The sequence below is a fragment of the Eriocheir sinensis genome, chromosome 29 (assembly GCF_024679095.1).
Source record: "Eriocheir sinensis breed Jianghai 21 chromosome 29, ASM2467909v1, whole genome shotgun sequence".
Classification (NCBI taxonomy): domain Eukaryota; kingdom Metazoa; phylum Arthropoda; class Malacostraca; order Decapoda; family Varunidae; genus Eriocheir; species Eriocheir sinensis.
The window spans coordinates 4,676,219-4,696,218 of record NC_066537.1 but is presented as its reverse complement, the minus strand read 5'-3'; the positions used below and the strand labels follow the sequence as shown (position 1 = coordinate 4,696,218).

The following is a 20,000-nucleotide window of genomic DNA, read 5'->3' as shown; positions in this document are numbered from 1 at the left end:
GTAGTAGTAGTGGTAGTAGTAGTAGTGGTGACCCCATAACTACTACTACTACTACTACTACTACTACTACTACTACTACTACTACTACTACTACTACTTTTTTTCTTTGCTTGGAACGTTTAATCAATTAGTTACTTCTCATATTCTCTTTGTTTATTCTTTTTTTTTGGGGGGGGGTTATTTGATTATGTTCACACGTATTTGTTTGTTTATTTATTTATAACTTTCTCTCTCTCTCTCTCTCTCTCTCTCTCTCTCTCTCTCTCTCTCTCTCTCTCTCTCTCTCTCTCTCTCTCTCTCTCTCTCTCTCTCTCTCTCTCTCTCTCTCTCTCTCTCTCTTGTCAAAGCTTTCAATTAATCAGTGCAATCAGGCTTTCACTTTATCCTTCTTTTTTCAACGTAATTTTTGGTCATGATCTCAATTAATTATCTACACACTTTTATTCATTCCCTAACCTGTCCTTTCTATTATCTTTCCCGTCCTTCCCCCTTCTCTCTCTATCTCTCTCTCTCTCTCTCTCTCTCTCTCTCTCTCTCTCTCTCTCTCTCTCTCTCTCTCTCTCTCTCTCTCTCTCTCTCTCTCTCTCTCTCTCTCTATCTATCTATCTATCTATCTATCTATCTCTTTCCCCATATATTATTCAGTAAGGCATCTACGCTCCCACAGTGAATAAGGGAACAGATAATACATAATGATAATGGTGATAATGAGGTATAATGAGCCTTAATAATTAGTAAAGTGGAGAGGTAATTATTATTTTTGGGGTCGTGTTTTGCCTTGGACACAGGACACATGATACAGGACACATAGGCTACAGGACACATGATACAGGACACATGATACAGGACACATAGGCTACAGGACACATGATATAGGACACTTAGGATACAGGACACATGATACGGGACACATAGGATACAGGACACATAGGATACAGGACACACATAGGATACAGGACACATAGACTACAGGACACGTGACACATAGGACACATAACACACAAGACACAGGACACATCATACAGGACACATGATACAGGACACATAGGCTACAGGACACATGATACAGGACACATAGGCTACAGGACACATGATACAGGACACATAGGCTACAGGACACATGATACAGGACACTTAGGATACAGGACACATGATACAGGACACATAGGCTACAGGACACATGATACAGGACACATAGGCTACAGGACACATGATACAGGACACATGATACAGGACACATAGGATACAGGACACACAGGATACAGGACACACATAGGATACAGGACACATAGACTACAGGACACGTGACATATAGGACACATAACACATAGGACACAAGACACAGGACACATGATAGGACACAGGACACGCAGCTATTTTCTTTTCCTTCTTATTTTCGTTTCCCTTCCCTTACCTTTCCGTCAATTATATACTCAGTCGATCAGTCAGTCAGTCACTCATCCTCCTCTTCCTCATCCCCTCATCCAATATTTCCTCCTCTCTCACACACCCAATCATCCGTCTCTCTTTCTTTATGCTCTCTCTGCAAATGAGAAGAGAAGCGTCGGACATTCAAACCCTCATTGGCCCATCTGATAGGACCATAAGTCGTATGCGGGTCCTGATTCATAGTTTTAAGGCATGGTGATCGTTCTGGTGGTGGTGGTGGTGATGAAAGGTCAGAAATGGTGATGATATGCTATTGAAATTTAGTGGTGATGAAGGTCGTAGAAATAAGGGGTGATGGTGGTGTTGAGAATGGTGTTGGTATTGGTGTAGAAGGGTCAGAATGGTGATATTGTGATGGTGTTGAACGGTGGTGATGGTGGTGATGGGATAAGAGGTAAAGGACTGGATGGTGGTGGTGGTGGTGGTGGTGTTGAAGGGTAGTAGGAATGGTGTTGATAGTGGTGTTGAAGGGTCAGAATGGTGGTGGTGGTGGTGTTGAAGGGTAGTAGGAATGGTGTTGATAGTGGTGTTGAAGGGTCAGAATGGTGGTGGTGGTGGTGGTGGTGGTGGTGTTGAAGGGTAGTAGGAATGGTGTTGATAGTGGTGTTGAAGGGTCAGAATGGTGGTGGTGGTGGTGGTGGTGGTGTTGAAGGGTAGTAGGAATGGTGTTGATAGTGGTGTTGAAGGGTCAGAATGGTGGTGGTGGTGGTGGTGGTGTTGAAGGGTAGTAGGAATGGTGTTGATGTTGGTGTTGAAGTCTCAGGATCGTGGTGGTGGTGGTGGTGGTGGTGGTGTTGAAGGGTAGTAGGAATGGTGTTGATAGTGGTGTTGAAGGGTCAGAATGGTGGTGGTGGTGGTGGTGGTGTTGAAGGGTAGTAGGAATGGTGTTGATAGTGGTGTTGAAGGGTCAGAATGGTGGTGGTGGTGGTGGTGGTGGTGGTGTTGAAGGGTAGTAGGAATGGTGTTGATAGTGGTGTTGAAGGGTCAGAATGGTGGTGGTGGTGGTGGTGGTGGTGGTGTTGAAGGGTAGTAGGAATGGTGTTGATAGTGGTGTTGAAGGGTCAGATTGGTGGTGGTGGTGGTGGTGGTGGAGTTGAAGGGTAGTAGGAATGGTGTTGATTGTGGTGTTGCTGGTTCAGTATGGTGGTGGTGGTGGTGGTGGTGGTGTTGAAGGGTAGTAGGAATGGTGTTGATAGTGGTGTTGAAGGGTCAGAATGGTGGTGGTGGTGGTGGTGTTGAAGGGTAGTAGGAATGGTGTTGATAGTGGTGTTGAAGGGTCAGAATGGTGGTGGTGGTGGTGGTGTTGAAGGGTAGTAGGAATGGTGTTGATAGTGGTGTTGAAGGGTCAGAATGGTGGTGGTGGTGGTGTTGAAGGGTAGTAGGAATGGTGTTGATAGTGGTGTTGAACGGTCAGAATGGTGGTGGTGGTGGTGGTAAACTGGTGTTGAATGTACTGGTGGTGGTGGTGGTGGTGATAACAGAGTGGAGTTGTATGTCATCACCAGGGCGTGAAGGAGGAAAGAGGAGGTGGTGGTGGTGGTGGTGGTGTTGACTGCCTCGCTGGTGGTGGAGGAGGAGGAAGAGGAGGAGGAGGAGGAGGAGGAGGAGGAGGAGGAGGAATGAGGAGATAGGAATAGACGCATTTATCGTACAGGAGAGAGAGAGAGAGAGAGAGAGAGAGAGAGAGAGAGACTCTTTTGCTCTTTTCTCTCTCTCTCTCTCTCTCTCTCTCTCTCTCTCTCTCTCTCTCTCTCTCTCTCTCTTTATCCTTCCTATCATCATCATTTTTATAGCTTATTCTTCTACTCCTTACCTCACATAATACGCTTTTTACTCATCTCTTTAACCTTTACGCAACTAGAACACACACACACACACACACACACACACACACACACACACACACACACACACACACACACACACACACACACACACACACGCACGCACGCACGCACACGAGGAATGACAATAACACTAACACTAACAATAATAATAATAACACAGCGAATTACCTGACTCCCCTCACCTCTGCTTTCCCTTTCCTTCAAGCACCTGTTAATTTTAGCGTCAATAGTCTCCCATTGTTTGGAGAGAGAATCTAGAGCCCGGGTTGACAGGAGGTCTTCAGGACAGTAGTAGTAGTAGTAGTAGTAGTAGTAGTGGTAGTAGTAGTAGTAGTAGTGGTAGTAGTAGTAGTTATGGTAGTGGTAGTACTATCAGAGTCCATTATAACCGTATCCAATTCTCTTTAATAGGATCCAAGTCTGTGTATAAGGATTTAACTAGAATAAGGTATCAAAGCCTATATTGAGGACATTCTAAACCGCTACTAATTGAACTCCTTTTTGCAGAGTGCTCCGAGTTGGCGTATCCTCCTCCTCCTACTCCTCCTCCTCCTCCTCCTCCTCGTCTTCGTCGGATCGCAGAACTCGTCTCTTCACTAAAAGGTAAGTGTGATATTTATGATTTTATTCTTTTCTTTCTCTTCTCTCCTTTTATCATGTTTTGTCTTATTCCTCTCCTTTATCCACTCTTCTCCGTCTCTTCCCTCTCCTTCTTCTACTCTTTACTTATATATTTCCCAAGTGAAGGAAGATGATGAAGAGGAACTGAATGGAAGGAAAAACAGTGAGGGAAAAAGAACTATGGGTGAAGGAAAGGAAGGAAGGAAAAGGCGAAGGATGGGAGAGAGAAAGAAAGAGAGACAGGGAGGGAGGGAGAAGGAAGGAAAATGATAGATAGATAGATAGATAGATAGATAGGTTGAAAGGTAAACATATAGTCCATTTGCCCTCCCCTTCCTTCCCCTCCTTCCCTCCTTCCTCCCTCCCTTCCTCTTCCTGCTCAGGGCTAAAACATACACAGGTAGGAGGAGGAGGAGGAGGAGGAGGAGAATAGGGGAAGGGGAGGAAACAATAGGAGGAAAGGGAGAAGGGGAGAGAGTAACACAAACAGATGGAGAGAGAGAGAGAGAGAGAGAGAGAGAGAGAGAGAGAGAGAGGAAATGTGGAGAAGGAGAGAGAAAGAGGAAGAGGGAAGGAAGAGGAAGAGGAAGAGGAAAGAAGAGAGAAAAGGAAAGGAAGGAAGAGAGAGAAAGAGGAGGAGGAGGAGGAGGAGGAGGAGGAAGAGGAGGAGGGAAAGAGAGGAGAAGAAGAAGGGGGGAAGAAAGGGAAGAAAAGGTAGAGGTCATATTTACGTATCTTCCTCCTCTTCCTCCTCCTCCTCCTCCTCCTTCTCCTCCTTCTCCTATTCCAAGTTTTAAAAAATAACAAAAACAATAATTGGAAGTCTTTTGTATAGGACAATAACACACACACACACACACACACACACACACACACACACACACACACACACACACACACACACACACACACACACACACACACACACACACACACACACACACACACACACACACACACACACAACACACACACACACACACACACACACACACACACACACACACACACACACACACACACACACACACACACACACACACACACACACACACACACACACACACACACACACACACACACACACACACACACACACACACACACACACACACACTAGAAGGAAGGAAGGAAGGAAGGAAAGGAAGGAAGAGAAAAAAAGAACGAGAGAATAATAAGCAAAAAAAAAGGAAAAAAGAGGAAGGGGAGGAGGAAGGGAAATGAAAAAGGGTCCTCCTCCTCCTCCTCCTCCTCCTCCTCCTCTTGTCCTTCTTGCCTCGAGGGAATTTCTGGATGGCTTTCTTGTGGTGGTGGTGGTGGTGGTGGAGGTGGAGGTGATGGTGGTGGTGGTGGTGGTGGGTATTGAAAGACTCCTTGCTCATTTGTTTGTTGCACTCCTCCTCCTCCTCCTCCTCCTCCTCCTCCTCCTCCTCCTCCTCCTCCTCCTCCTCCTCCTCTTCCTCCTCTTCTTTTTTTCTCTTCTTCTTCTTCGTCTGTTTTATTTTATTTCTTTTTATTGTTTTTATTATTTACTTCTCCTCATCCGCTTCTTCTTCTTCCTCCTCCTCCTCCTCCTCCTCCTCCTCCTCCTATTTTTTTTATCATTTTTTTTTCATAAGTTCGAAATACTTGTAAGCATATTAAGCCTCCTCCAACACCTCCTCCTCCTCCTCCTCCTCCTCCTACTGGTTTTGCAATCTCAGGTTTTTTCCATCCCAGAAGTTTTCCTCTCTCCCTCCCTCTCCCTCCCTTCTCTCTCTCTCTCTCTCTCTCTCTCTCTCTCTCTCTCTCTCTCTCTCTCTCTCTCTCTCTCTCTCTCTCTCTCTCTCTCTCTCTCTCTCTCTCTCTCTCTCTCTCTCTCTTTTTATTATCTCCCCATTTCTCTTTTTTTTTCCTTGCCACGCCCTCATCTCACTCCTCCTCCTCCTCCTCCTCCTCCTCCTCCTCCTCCTACTCCTTCATTGTTTTCTTTCTCTCTCTCTCTCCCGTGAATTGTTTTATTGCTAACCTGATTTTTTTTTTCTTCCTTTTGTTTGAAGTTTCTGGATCAGTCATTGAATACTTGCCTCCTCCTCCTCCTCCTCCTCCTCCTCCTCTTCTTCTTCCTCCTCCTCCTTTCTTTTACATTGTTCTTCCTCTTGTTCCCATCATCATACTCATTTTTTTTCTTCTCCTCCTCCTCCTCCTCTTCTTCCTTCTCATCTTCTTCTTCTTCTTCTTCTTCCTCCTCCTTTCTTTGTCATTGTTCTTGTTGTTGTTCTATATTTCTCTCTCTCTCTATCTATCTATCTATCATTATTATCATTATCTATATTAAGTGACCTAGAATTGAAAGGTTTCGTGTTGTTCTGTCTGTCTGTCTTTTTCGTAATCGTGGAAAATTATTTAAATCATTTCGGTTCCATGTTTTGTATTTTATGAACTATTCTTTCAGTTATCTCTATTATTACTGTTATTGTTGCCATCATCAGAGTGTCGCAGATGTTACATAAGAAGGTCACACTGATACTGCTTTCTATATTTCTTTAATTTCGTGTTTAACCTCAGATTTGACCTACTTTTCTTAATTCTGGGAAAGACATTAGTTCAAGAAGGTTTGCATTCAAATTAGTGCCATCTGTGTTACTTTTATTAATATTATCATCAAGTTTAAGTAAGTAGATCAGAAGGAGCCATTTTTTAAGGTATGCTCTCCCTATTTAAATCTATTCCTATAGCTGTTTGCATTTAATTAGTTTTTATCTAAGTTATTATTAGTATTATTATTATCAGTGTCGCAGATGTTATATAAGGTCACACTGATACTGCTTTCCATATTTCTTTAATTTCGTGTTTAACCTGAAATTTGACCTACTTTTCTTAATTCTGGGAAAGACATTAGTTCAAGAAGGTTTGCATTCGAATTAGTGTCATCTGTGTTGCTATTATTATTTTTTCAATCAGTTTGAGGAGGTTGATTAGAAGAAGAAAACATTTTATTGTCTGTTTCAACCTATTCCTATAACTGTTTGCATTATAATAAGTGTTTATCTAAGTTATTTTGTTACTTTTATGATCTGAGTGTCCCAGATGTTACATAAGAAGGTCACACTAATATTGCTTTCCACATTTCTTTATTGTGTTAACCTTAAAATTTAATCTTTTCATAATAACGGGAAAGAGATCAGTTCAAGAGAGTATGCATATGAATTAGAGTTATCTCAGTTTCTATCGGTGTCATTCTTATCTGGTCTTAGTTGTCACATAAGAAGGTCACACTAATATTGCTTTCCACATTCCCTTATTCTGTGTTAACCTTATAATTTAATCTTTTCATAATAACGGGAAAGAGATCAGTTCAAGAGAGTTTTCATTTGGAGTAGCGTTTTCTAAGTTACAATTATTATCCTTCTTATCTTGTCTTGGGTGCCACATAAGAAGGTCAGACTAATATTGATTTCCACATTCCCTTATTCTGTGGTTAACCTGAAATTTTAATCGTTTTCATCATAACGGGAAAGACATCAGTTCAAGAGAGTGTACATTCGAGTTACCATTTTTTAAGTTACTATTGTTATCCTTCTTATCTTGTCTTGGTAGTCACATAAGAAGGTCACACTAATACTGCTTTCCATACTTCTTTACTCCGTGTTTTACCTGAAATTTTAATCGTTTTCATAATAACCGTTTTCTAAGTTAGTTTTGTCCTCATTCTTATCTTGTCATAGTTGTCACATAAGGTCACACTAATACTGCTTTCCATATTTCTTTACTCCGTGTTGTACCTGAAATTTTAATCGTTTTCATAATAACCGTTTTCTATGTTATTATTGTCCTCATTCTTATCTAGTCATAGTTGTCACATAAGAAGGTCACACTAATACTGCTTTCCATACTTCTTTACTCCGTGTTGTACCTGAAATTTTAATCGTTTTCATTATGACGGGAAAGAGATCACTTCAAGGGAGTGTAAATTTGAGTTACCATTTTCTAAGTTTAACCCTTCTTTCATAACACTTCAGAATATATTAGTTCCCCCACTTACGTCACCTCGGCTCCCTTGGCAAACACCGACACACCCACTCCTCCTCCTCCTCCTCCTCCTCTTCCTCTTCTTCCTCACTTCACGGCTCTTTAAGCTAACTCATTTCTCCGTTCTGAATGTCACGGGAGGGGGATTAGATGGGGGTGCTCTCTCTCTCTCTCTCTCTCTCTCTCTCTCTCTCTCTCTCTCTCTCTCTCTCTCTCTCTCTCTCTCTCTCTCTCTCTCTCTCTCTCTCTCTCTCTCTCTCTCTCTCTCTCTCTCTCTCTCTCTCTCTCTCGCTTTCAATCTCACACACCATAACTTTTTAACTCCAGCCGCTGTTTTTTTTATTTTTGTTGTTTTTTGTTATTTTTATGCGCTCTCATCTCTCTCTCTCTCTCTCCCTCTCTCTCTCTCTTTCTCTCTCTCTCTCTCTCCTCTCCTCCTCCTCCTCCTAATGGTGTTACTTTCTTCTGAAACACACACACACACACACACACACACACACACACACACACACACACACACACACACACACACACACACACACACACACACACACACACACACACACACACACACACACACACACACACCTATGCTATATTTTTCTTTTCCTGCTTTTTTTTTTTGTCTATTTAATTTTGCTTTTCATATTTTCTTTTTTTTTCCTTCCCTTCCTTTTCATTTCCTTTACTCTTTATTCTCTCCTCTTCCTTCCTCTTCCTTCCCTCCTTCCTTCCTTCTTTCCTTCCTTCCTACTCCTTCCCCTCCCTTCCCTTGCCTCCCTTTCCTTCTCTTCCTCTCTCCCTCCCTTCCCCTTCCTACTCTTCCTTCCTTCCCCTTCTCTTCCCCTTCCCCTTCTCTCCCTCCCTCCCCTTCCTTCCTTCCTTTCCATTCATCTCCCTTCCCTTGCCTCCTCTTCCTTCTCTTTCTCTCTCCCTTCCCTCCCTTCCATTCCCTTCCTACTCTTCCTTCCCCTCCCTCCCCTTCCCCTTCCCCTTCTCTCCCCTTCCCGTCCCCTTCCTTCCTTCCCCTTCATCTCCCTTAGTCAAAACAGTTCTCTAAAGTTATACAAATAGACCGATGGGGAGGGAGGGAAAAATTGGAACGCATTTTTCTGTTATTTTTTCTTTCTTTCTTTTCCCTTTCCTCCTCTTTGACACACGCACACACACACGCACACACACACGCACACGCACACACACACGCACACACACAGATCTATAGAATTTTTAAACCTTTCCATATATATATTTTTTCTTTGTTTTCACTTTTGAGAGAGAGAGAGAGAGAGAGAGAGAGAGAGAGAGAGAGAGAGAGAGACATATCGGGCGCGGAGTGAAAGAACGAGGAAACAAAGAGAAGCCTTGGTTGAAACCATCAGCTCCATGGACTCCCTGGCACAAGTTGAACAGGACACCCCCATCCCTCCCCCCACCACACAAGCCACAAGTGCCCTGCCAAGTAAAATTGACCAGGACTGGCAGGAGGTGTGCTCCTCCCACCCCAGGTGGCGCGGCTGGTGGGAATCAGGGAAGCCTAGAGCACTGAGGAAGGTGACTCACGCCGCCCCCGACGACGCCGTGACCGCCCCACCCCTCGCCACCGGCCGCCAACCCACCCAGGCCACACAGACCCCTGCCCTCTGTCAGAAACAGAACCCCTCTCCCAGCCGATCCACTCCTACCCCCTCCCGTCCTCCCCGCCACCATCACCACAACAACCGCGGACGCGGAGACACACCACGGCACACACACCATCGCCCCCAACCCCTCTGGACCCAGGCCTCACCACCCTTCTGTGGCAGGTGCCGTCAGCACGGCCACACAGTTAATCACTGCTCTGAGACCATCTGCGACTTCTGTGGCCGACGTGGGCACCTCGCTGACCAGTGTCGCAAGAGGCAGGCAGAAGCAAAGCGAAGTCTAGAGTGTGCGTATTGCCAGCGGCGAGGACACACCGATGACGAGTGTTACGCTCGAGCCGCCGACATCAGACAGGAACGACTGCTTCGAGCAATCCTGTCTGAACACCAGCCACCCATCACCCAGCCTGCTCCCTACCAGCAAGCGGTGCACGCCCCGCCCTACCCATCCTGGCCTCATCCCCCGCACACTCCCCTTCCGCTGATCCGATAAGGCGATACGGACACCAGCGGCCTCAAGATTCTGTCCGCCAACGTACGAGGCTTTAGGACCAACATCGGGGAGCTGACACACGCCTTCGTCCTCAGGCACCACAGCGCCAGAGGGGTGACAGTGGAGACCTTCCTGGACGACACATGTGCCACCACCTGTGATAAGATCCCCGGTACTCGCACTGGGCCAGACGAGACCGCAACACAGGACAGGGGGGAGGCATTGCTGTTTGCCACCGAAACGGCCTGCAGATGGACGCCCTCACCACAGACACTCCCCTGGAAATGGAGATGATGTTCCTCCGCATCATTCTCGAGGACAGGAGCGCTCTGCTACTCTGTGCCATGTACCGGCCACAGTGGCAAGGCAGCGCCCCCCTCACCTACCTCACAGAGCACCTGGACGACCTTATGGCTGCCCACAGCTGTCAGTACGCGATGGTTGTGGGCGACCTAAATCAACACCTGGTGGCGAGGGCCTTCACCGAGCTCACAGCGGTGCATGGATTGCACAACCATGTTGAGTTCCCGACACATCAGCGAGGAGGCTCCCTGGACCCTGTGCTCACAGACCTGCCGAGTGACTGCGTGCTGTGCTGCCCACTAGACCGTGTGGGCAGTTCCGACCACAATGCCATACTCACCACCATCAGCCTGGCCCCAGCGCGTGAAGAGGAACACCAGCGAGTCATCTGGCTGTGGGACCGCGCGGACTGGACGGCTGCAAGGCAGGCCCTGGCAGCGACTGCTTGGGGCACAGTCCTTAACGGTGACCCACAACATGACGTCTCCGCCCTCACCACTGTCCTCAATACCGTCCAGCAGCAACACGTCCCCCACCGCACCTACTCATCCAGCCCAAAAGACCAGCCTTGGTTCGGGTACAGGTGCCGTATTGCAGCCGAAAGGAAACACAAGGCTTGGACAAGATATAAAAGACACCCCACGCAGGAAAATAAGGCCCAACACAGACGAGCCTGCAAAAATATGACGAGGACAGCAAAGTGGGCAAAAGAAAGGTGGGATACCGACAGGAGGAGAAAGCTGTCCTCTAACCAAACCGACCCGAAACAGTGGTGGGGGCTGGTGAAGGAACAGCAAGGCCTTACCCCCCAGGAACGTATCCCGCCCCTGAGGAAACCTGACGGGGACCTGGCCATCACCAGCCGGGAAAAGGCTGACCTGCTGGCCTGTCACTTCAGTCAAAAGATGACAACCCAGGAGCCAGACAGGCAGCCGCCCACCCTCCCCCAACTCATCGCCTCAAGACTAGAGAATGTGCAAATCTCTGAGGACGCTGTCAGGAGACATCTGAGGGGCGTCAACACCAGGAAGGCCCCAGGCCCTGACAGCGTGAGTCCATACTTACTGCGGCGATGCTCCGATGAGCTCACCAGCCCCCTCGCCCAGATCTTCCGGCGATGCCTGCAGAGCGGGGTGTGGCCTGCACAGTGGAAGGAGGCCAGAGTCACACCCGTACACAAGAAAAAATCCAGGTCCGAGCCAGGCAATTACAGGCCAATATCACTCCTCCCAATCATCAGCAAAATATTTGAGAGGATCATCGGGGAGCAATTGACATCCTTCCTCGAGGAAAACCACCTGCAGTCACCGAAGCAGTTTGGTTTTCGGAAGGGCCGCTCTACCTCAGACCTCCTCCTTCTCCTCTCAAAGTCCTGGCATGACGCCCTTGATGACGGCCACCCCTCTCTCGTGATTGCCCTGGATATAGCTGGCGCGTTCGACTCCGTTTGGCACCGCGGTCTGACGGCGAAGCTACAGCAACTAGGCATTACGGGGGACCTGCTGCGCCTGCTCTCAAACTACCTGTTAGGCAGGAGCCTCCACGTAGCAGTCAACGGAAGCACCTCGACCAGCTTCCCGGTGGAGGCCTCCGTTCCACAGGGGTCCGTCCTTGGACCTATTCTGTGGAACATATACTTTAACGACCTCCTGCAAACCATCCCGGCAGCAAGCGCTTACGCCGACGACTGCACCCTCTCCAGAACATACAAGAGGGAGGAAGCCCAGGACGTGATAGAGTCCGTCAACAGACAGTTGGCAGACATAATGGCCTGGGGAAAGAGGTGGCAAGTCAGGTTTGCCCCTGACAAAACCCAGGCCATGGTAATATCACGTTCTCGGAGGACGCGAGGCAACTCCACGGCAGACTGAGATTCGGGAATGACATCATCCCTCTGCAGTCCAGCGTCGACATCCTGGGCGTGGAGGTGGACTCCCAGCTGCGGTTTGACCGTCACCTTGAAAGGGTGGCGCACAAAGCCTCCCAGAAGGTGAACCTCCTGCGCCGCATGAAGAACCTCCTCGATGCTGAAGGCCTGAACACCCTCTATAAGGCACAAGTCCGTCCAGTGATGGAGTATGCACCGCTCACCTGGATGGCCAGCGCCCGCTGCCACCTCAACCTGCTAGACAAGGTGCAGAGGAGGGCCGAACGCCTCATCAACGGCACCCAGCACCACCGACCGAGCCAGTGGGAGACACAGCGACAACAACAACAACAACACCCACACGAAGGAAGGGCAAGACCAGCCACGAACCAGCTGAATAGCCTGGAGCACCGTCGCCGCGTCGCTGCCCTGACGGTGCTACAAGGCACAAGTGGGCCTAGTGCCCCACCTGACGGACCTGAGGGCTACCTGGAGGAGGTCTGAGCGCAGCACGAGAACGGTGCTGAGCAACGCCTCCCTCCTGGAAGTGCCAATGGCCCGCTCCAGCACCCACCAACGTGCCTTCTCCATCGCAGCGGTGGTGTGGTGGAACAACCTCACTGCTGATGTGGATGTGACACAACTGTCCACTCAGCAGATGAAGGTTGCGTCCCACAGGTGGCTACTCCTACACCCACCGTAAACATGTATATAATTGTATAATATAATCGGCAGAAGCTTTTAAATAGCTCCCCAACGGTCGGGGGAACTTTAGCATAGATAAATATTATTGCCATGTGCTAATGTACTGAACATGTTTAAATAAAAAAATAAAAAAATAAAAAGAGAGAGATTTACATAGATTTACATAGAAAATCAGACCACACAGACCCCATGGTCCAGACTTGGTGGTCTGTCCTTAAACCTAAGTGAATTTACATTAATCAGAAGACTCCAAAACGTTGCATTTCTACTCTAGTTGATATTAAGTTGAAGGAAGTGACGGTCGAGCTTATTTTTGAAGGAGTCAATCGTGTTACACTGGACCACTGACGGTGGAAGCTTATTCCATTCTCGCACTACAACGTTGGTGAAGAAAAATTTGGTGCAGTCTGAATTTACTTGTCTACATCTGAGTTTTACGCCATTGTTCCTCGTGCGCAAAGTGTCATCGATCATAAACAATGTTGATCTGTCTACATTCGTGAAACCATTAAGTATTTTAAAACATTCGATCAGTTTTCCTCGGAGGCGACGTTTCTCAAGAGAGAACATGTTAAGGAGAAAGCCTTTCTTCGTAGGATTTGTTGCGCAAGGAAGGGATCATTTTCGTTGCCCGACGCTGAACACCTTCTAATTTAGCAATATCCTTTGCATGGTGGGGAGACCAAAACTGTACCGCATATTCCAAGTGGGGTCTGACTAAACTGTTGTAGAGCAGAGTATTACATCTTTATTCTTGAATACAAAGTTTCTTTTAATGAAGCCCAACATTCTGTTCGCTTTATTTGCTGCATCGATGCATTGCTGTGAGAATTTGAGGTTTGACGCGATTTTGACCCCAAGTCTTTGACGCATTGAACGCTTTTGAGTTTAACGCCGCGCATTTCGTATTCGAACTTCTTATTCCTCGTTCCAACTTGAAGGACCTGGCACTTGTCTACGTTAAAGGGCATCTCCCATCTATCCGACCAAGCTGAAATTTTGTGCAAATCCTCTTGGAGGCTTTGCCTGTCTTCGTCAGTGAGAACCGAGTTGCCAATCTTTGTGTCGTCTGCAAATTTACTAATGCGGTTATTGAGTCCAACATCCACGTCGTTGATGTAAATAATGAAGAGCACTGGGCCAAGGACCGAGCCCTGAGGGACGCCACTAGTGACAGGCGCCCACTCTGAGCTAAATCCGTCGATCACTACTCTTTGTTGTCTGTTGCTCAACCAATTCGCGATCCATTGGTTTACTTGACCGTCAATACCTATTTGCTTTAATTTGTAAAGTAATTTATGATGCGGGACTTTATCAAACGCTTTCTGGAAATCAAGATAGACTACGTCCAGTGATTTGGTTACGTCATAAACAGTGAAGAGGTCGTTATAAAAGGTTAATAGGTTTGATAGGCAGGATCTTTTGTTTCGGAAGCCATGTTGTGAGTCCCCAATCAATGAGTGGCTTTCAAGGTAATTTACAATTTGTCTCTAATTATGCCTCAAGTAGCTTACCTACAACCGAAGTTAGACTAATGGGCCTGTAATTACCTGGTACTTTTGTCTCCTTTCTTGAAAATCGGTGTCACGTTAGCCTTTTTCCAATCTGAAGGGACGATGCCTTGTCGCAAGGACATATTGAATACGGTTGTGAGGGAGGAGAGTATTTCGCTCTTTGTTTCTTTCAGCAGAGTTGGATATACTTTGTCAGGTCCAGAGAGAGAGAGAGTGAGTTAGAATCTCTCTTTACTTTTGTTTTTTATTATTTTTTCTTTCTTATTTTGTTTTTGTTTTTTCTTTTTTTTGCGCTCTGCTATTCATTTTGGTCAAGGTGATGTGTGTGTGTGTGTGTGTGTGTGTGTGTGTGTGTGTGTGTCTGTAATAATAATAATAACCGCTTGAAAGTCACTATACATAGACACACACATATTGCAACATTCACTTTACTATATATATATCACATTACATACATACATACATACATACATAATTACTTACATCACCTAACATACATGAAAGACCTCGAAAATACTGACATCACAACACGCACATATATATTTACAACTTCATTAATCATTATCAACTTCACCATTAGCTTTCATTAGTAAACTTCAGGTCAAAGCTTTTTCCTAGCGTACTCCATCTTTCCCTTTGTCTCTCTCTCTCTGTCTGGTGTTAGTGTACTCCATCCTGCCCCGGTAAAGGTTCTAATCCCATCTCTCCACCTGGTTATCTCTCTGCCCCTTGTAATTTAATTTCTCTATCTATTTCTCTGTTTATTTTTTATTATTTCATCTCCCTCTTTCTCTGTCTGGTGTTAGTGTGTTCCATCCTGCCCCGGTAAAGATTCTAATCCCATCTCTCCACCTGGTTATCTCTCTGCCCCTTGTAGCTTAATTTCTCTATCTATTTCTCTGTTTATTCTTTATTATTTCATCTCCCTCTTTCTCTGTCTGGTGTTAGTGTGTTCCATCCTGCCCCGGTAAAGGTTCTAATCCCATCTCTCCACCTGGTTATCTCTCTGCCCCTTGTAGCTTAATTTCTCTATCTATTTCTCTGTTTATTTTTTATTATTTCATCTCCCTCTTTCTCTGTCTGGTGTTAGTGTACTCCATCCTGCCCCGGTAAAGGTTCTAATCCCATCTCCTTACTTGGTTATCTCTCTGCCCCTTGTAACTTAATTTCTCTATCTATTTCTCTGTTTATTCTTTATTATTTCATCTCCCTCTTTCTCTGTCTGGTGTTAGTGTGTTCCATTCTGCTCCAGTAAAGGTTCTAATCCCATCTCTCCACCTGGTTATCTTTCTGCCCCTTGTAACTTAATTTCTCTATCTATTTCTCTGTTTATTCTTTATTATTTCATCTCCCTCTTTCTCTGTCTGGTGTTAGTGTGTTCCATTCTGCCCTGGTAAAGATTCTAATCCCATCTCCTTACTTGGTTTCCTGTCGGTTTTAATTTCTTCATCTCTTCTCCTTCTCGAGTCCAACTTCATATTCGTAAAACCTTCTTCAGAATATCTCAAACCATTAGCTGTCATGTCCTAGTCCCTTCCTATCCTCCCTTAACCCTTCACTAACAAACCACCACCACCACTAACACCACTACCAACACCATTTACCTAATTCACACCACCTCCATACCCTTTATCACCTGGGTTCGAGTACGTCACCTCCGCCACGTAACCTGACTTCGAATCCACGTAGTAGTTGACAGTCTGCAAGCGGCCGTCGGGTAGCAGAACCGAATAGGACCCTCGAGTGACTCCCTCCCGCCTGGTTTCCTGCTGGTTGAAGTGGGTCCCGTAGTGGTCATCGCGCACCGCCCAGTCCAAATCATAGCGTCCGATGCCGTGGGGTACCTCAGGGGCGGTTACTGGGACCGTGGGTATGGGTGGACTGGTGAGTATGGTTGGTGGTAGTGGTGGTTGGTGTCTGGTCACGGTTGGGCGGCGTCTGCGCACTGGGAGGGGCCGTGGTGGTGGTGGTGGTGGTGAAGCCGTTTGTACCTGCGGAAGATTGAAAGTGAGAGTGAGAAGGTGGGCTTGGGAAGGGGGGGGGGGGGGTTGTGTGTGTGTGTATGTGTGTGTGTGTGTGTGTGTGTGTTGAAGACTGAATATAGATCACTCTTGTCTAACTATGTTGTTAAAATTGTTATATGCTATCAACAAACTCATCTTTTCAACTATCTCTATCTCTCTCTATCTCTATCTAGTAATATCTTCAATTATATCTCTTTATCTCTCTCTATTTATCTATCTTCGTATTTATCTTTGAACTGTCTATCTGTCTATTCAGTTTATCAATTATCTACCTATCTATCTATCTATATATTTACCTGTGTGAGCTTTCAGTATATTCATTTAACTAGTAATCAATATACACCTCCATTTATCCACATATATCTATACCCGTGTTACCTGTCCGTCGCTATTCAGGTAACCAATTAGACCGTAGCAACCTACCTTCTGCGGCGTTGGTTTGTAGTGGGCGTCGGGCAGGATGTAGGAGCCAGGGACTCGTGCAGGCTGTACTATCGACTTGGGCAGGCCAGGAAGCAGTGGAGGGGCAGGAGTGACTGAGTGACTTGAGTGGACTGCATGAGCTAGAGGGCTGACTGTCGTGGTGATAACCGGGTGCACCTCCTCCTGAACCGTGGACTTTATGACTGGTTGGGGTGTCGAGTGAACTGGTGGAGGGATGGTTGGAAGGAATGCCTCGTGAACTGTGGACTGGAAGGGCGGGTGAGTTGTGGACTGGAAATGCGGGTGGACTGTTGAATGCACTGGTGGCCGTACGGTTGACTGGACTGACTGGTGAACTGGTAGCCTGATAGGTCGATGGATTGCCGTGTTGAACGTTGAATGCCCAAAAGGTCTCGGCTGGAACTGGTCTTTTGGTACCGATGAAAAGACACTGTTAGCCTGAGGTGGGTGTGGGATGTCACGGTGGGCATCATGAGGCGAGAAGGAGAACCGATGCGTGGGGGAAAGGCTGAAGATGCTAGGCTGACGCTGACTGTTGTGTGGGTCAGACGGGAAGATCTGAGTGGCGTGACGATCAGGGAAGCGCTGTACCTCATTCTGGAAGTGTGGATTCAACTGAGGGAAGCTTTGGTGTGGATCAGGCGAGGAAAAGTCTAAAGATGAGGGCGGGAAGGTGTGACTCTGGCCTGAAGACTTGGTTGTGAAACTCGGGAAGGTGTTGAAGGGATCTGAACGTGTGTCTTCAAATGTGTTAGTAAACCTTGGGTCGTTGAAGACACTCGTTCCTGGGTGGTTGAAAGAGTTAGTGAATCCTTGGTTAATGAAGATGCTTTGGTCATCATCTATAAAAGGTCTTGAAGGCGTTACTCTTGGGGTATTGAAGACACTTTGACCCTCATTTCCAAAGTTAGTGAATCCTTGGTTAATGAAGATGCTTTGGTCATCATCTATAAAGGGTCTTGAAGTCGTTACTCTTGGGCCATTGAAAGCACTCTGACCCTCATCTATAAAGGGCCTCGAAGTAGTGAATATTGGGTCATTGAAAGCACTTTGACCCTCATCTCCAAAAGGCCTCGAAGTCGTGATTCTTGGGCCGTTGAAAACACTATGGCCGTCATCTATAAAGGGCCTCGAAGTCGTGTCTCTTTGGCCGTTGAATACGTTGTGTCCGTCATCGCCAAAAGGTCTCGAGGTCGTCACTCTTGGGGCATTGAAAACACTATGTCCGTCACTTCCAAAAGGTCTCGAAGTCGTCACTCTTGGGGCATTGAAAACACTATGGCCATCACTTCCAAAAGGTCTCGAAGTCGTGAATCTTGGCCCATTGAAGGGACCAAGTCCTCGGTTCTCAAAGGCGTCGCTTCCAAAGCTCGGGGCGTTGAACACACTCGGCTTCGGGGTCTGAAGATTCCTCCTGGCCAGAATCGGACGAAGCCTTGTCACATGCAAGTTCCCAGGAGGCGACGGCGACGTGTCCTCAAAAGCAAGTGGGCTGGGCGTGAGAGGGAAAGGAGAGGAGGACTTGAGCGCTAAAGGACTCGGTGTGGGCTTAAACAGTCCTTGGGTGAGAGGCTGAAACACCGGCTTGATCCCAAGCTCCTCAGGTCCCTCCGGCTGGATAGGAGACGGCTGTGGACGCAAGATGGCCGCGTCGTCAATGGAATCTCTCAGCGTGACTCTTTTGCCGAAGGTCACCGGAAGTCTTTTGATGACTTCGACTCTGCTAGCATCCCCGTTGTTCCTTCGTCGGTTCCTCGCCCTGATCCTCTCCCTACTCTGTTCCCTCGCCAGACCAAGCCGTTTGCGAATCCTGAACGGCCCTTGTCTGGTTGGCTTTGGACTTGGGGGCTTGTGGGCGCGGGCAAGAGGCGCTATGACCGGCTCTGTATTCGTACTCGGCTCGTAACCAAAGAACTGTGAGGAGTCGGAGTCGATCTTCGTGTTAACAATCGGCTTTTCGGGCTCTAAGCGTCCTTCAGGGTCCGATAAGGGCGAGGGACTGGACTTAGCCTTAGGTTCTGCGTCTGGTTCGGCGTCGGCGTGAGGTTCGGCATCAGGGTCGGCGTCCGGGAGTGCCACAGGGTCAGCCTCCGCAACAGCCTCCGGGATAGCGTCAGGAAGGGCCAGGGTTGAGGATGCCAGTGTGAGGGCCACGAGGAGGGCCACAACGCGACCCTGGTGGTGAGATTGTGAAGCTTTGGCGCTGTGCTGGTGTTGGTGATGGTGATGATGTTGGTGGTGGAGGAGGAGGAAACTTAGAAGGGAAGGAGGAGGAAGAGGAAGAAGAGGTTGAGGAAGAAACGAAGAGAAGGAGGACTAGGAATGGTGAGGGGATGGTGGTGTTGAAAAGTAAAATAATGCCTAATGGTGTTGACAAGAAGCCCAAGTGGTGTTGAAAAAGCCCCAAATGGTGTCGAAAGAAGCCCAAATGATGTTGAGTGGTGTTGATGGTATTGATAAAGAAGTAGTGGTGTTGAGAGATGATCTAATGGAGTTGACATGTGAATTATATCCAAACGGTGTTGACAAAAAGCCTAAATCGTGTTGAAGAGCCCTAATGGTGTTGAAAAAGGCCCTAATGGTGTTGAAAAAGGCCCTAATGGTGTTAAAAAAGGCCCTAATGGTGTTGAAAAAGGCCCTAATGGTGTTGAAAAAGGCCCTAATGGTGTTGAAAAAGGCCCTAATGGTGTTGAAAAAGGCCCTAATGGTGTTAAAAAGGCCCTAATGGTGTTGAAAGAGGCCCTAATGGTGTTAAAAAGGCCCTGATGGTGTTGAAAGAGGCCCTAATGGTGTTGAAAAAGGCCCTAATGGTGTTGAAAAAGGCCCTAATGGTGTTGAAAAAGGCCCTAATGGTGTTGAAAAAGGCCCTAATGGTGTTGAAAAAGGCCCTAATGGTGTTGAAAAAGGCCCTAATGGTGTTGAAAGAGGCCCTAATGGTGTTAAAAAAGGCACTAATGGTGTTGAAAAAGGCACTAATGGTGTTGAAAAAGGCCCTAATGGTGTTGAAAAAGGCACTAATGGTGTTAAAAAAGGCACTAATGGTGTTGAAAGAGGCCCTAATGGTGTTGAAAAAGGCCCTAAT

The 20,000-nt window shown here is 46.9% G+C and overlaps 2 protein-coding genes across 10 annotated transcripts in view; one reads left to right on the top strand and one right to left on the bottom strand.

Moving 5' to 3' along the window:
- The window catches only part of LOC127004814 (cuticle protein 7-like), a 76,579-nt gene that overhangs the window by 14,007 nt on the left and 42,572 nt on the right, over positions 1-20,000 (top strand). Inside the window, exon 2 of the mRNA XM_050872982.1 lies at positions 3,804-3,899. The gene's annotated coding sequence lies outside the window, so the exon portion shown is untranslated. The remainder of the gene's footprint in view (positions 1-3,803; positions 3,900-20,000) is intronic.
- Positions 14,819-20,000, bottom strand: part of LOC127004807 (uncharacterized) — a 6,936-nt gene continuing 1,754 nt past the window's right edge. For 2 of the 9 annotated variants that reach the window (XM_050872958.1, XM_050872967.1), the window contains exons 2-4: positions 16,898-19,093; positions 15,587-16,441; positions 15,147-15,444 (exon numbers count right to left, since the gene is read on the bottom strand). In XM_050872958.1, the coding sequence (XP_050728915.1) occupies positions 16,055-16,441; positions 16,898-19,093 (2,583 nt within the window). In that variant the 3' untranslated portion in view covers positions 15,147-15,444; positions 15,587-16,054. Of the gene's footprint in view, positions 15,445-15,586; positions 16,442-16,897; positions 19,094-20,000 lie in introns of all 9 variants that reach the window. The other 7 variants (XM_050872963.1, XM_050872966.1, XM_050872962.1 and 4 more) reach the window with 7 other exon arrangements.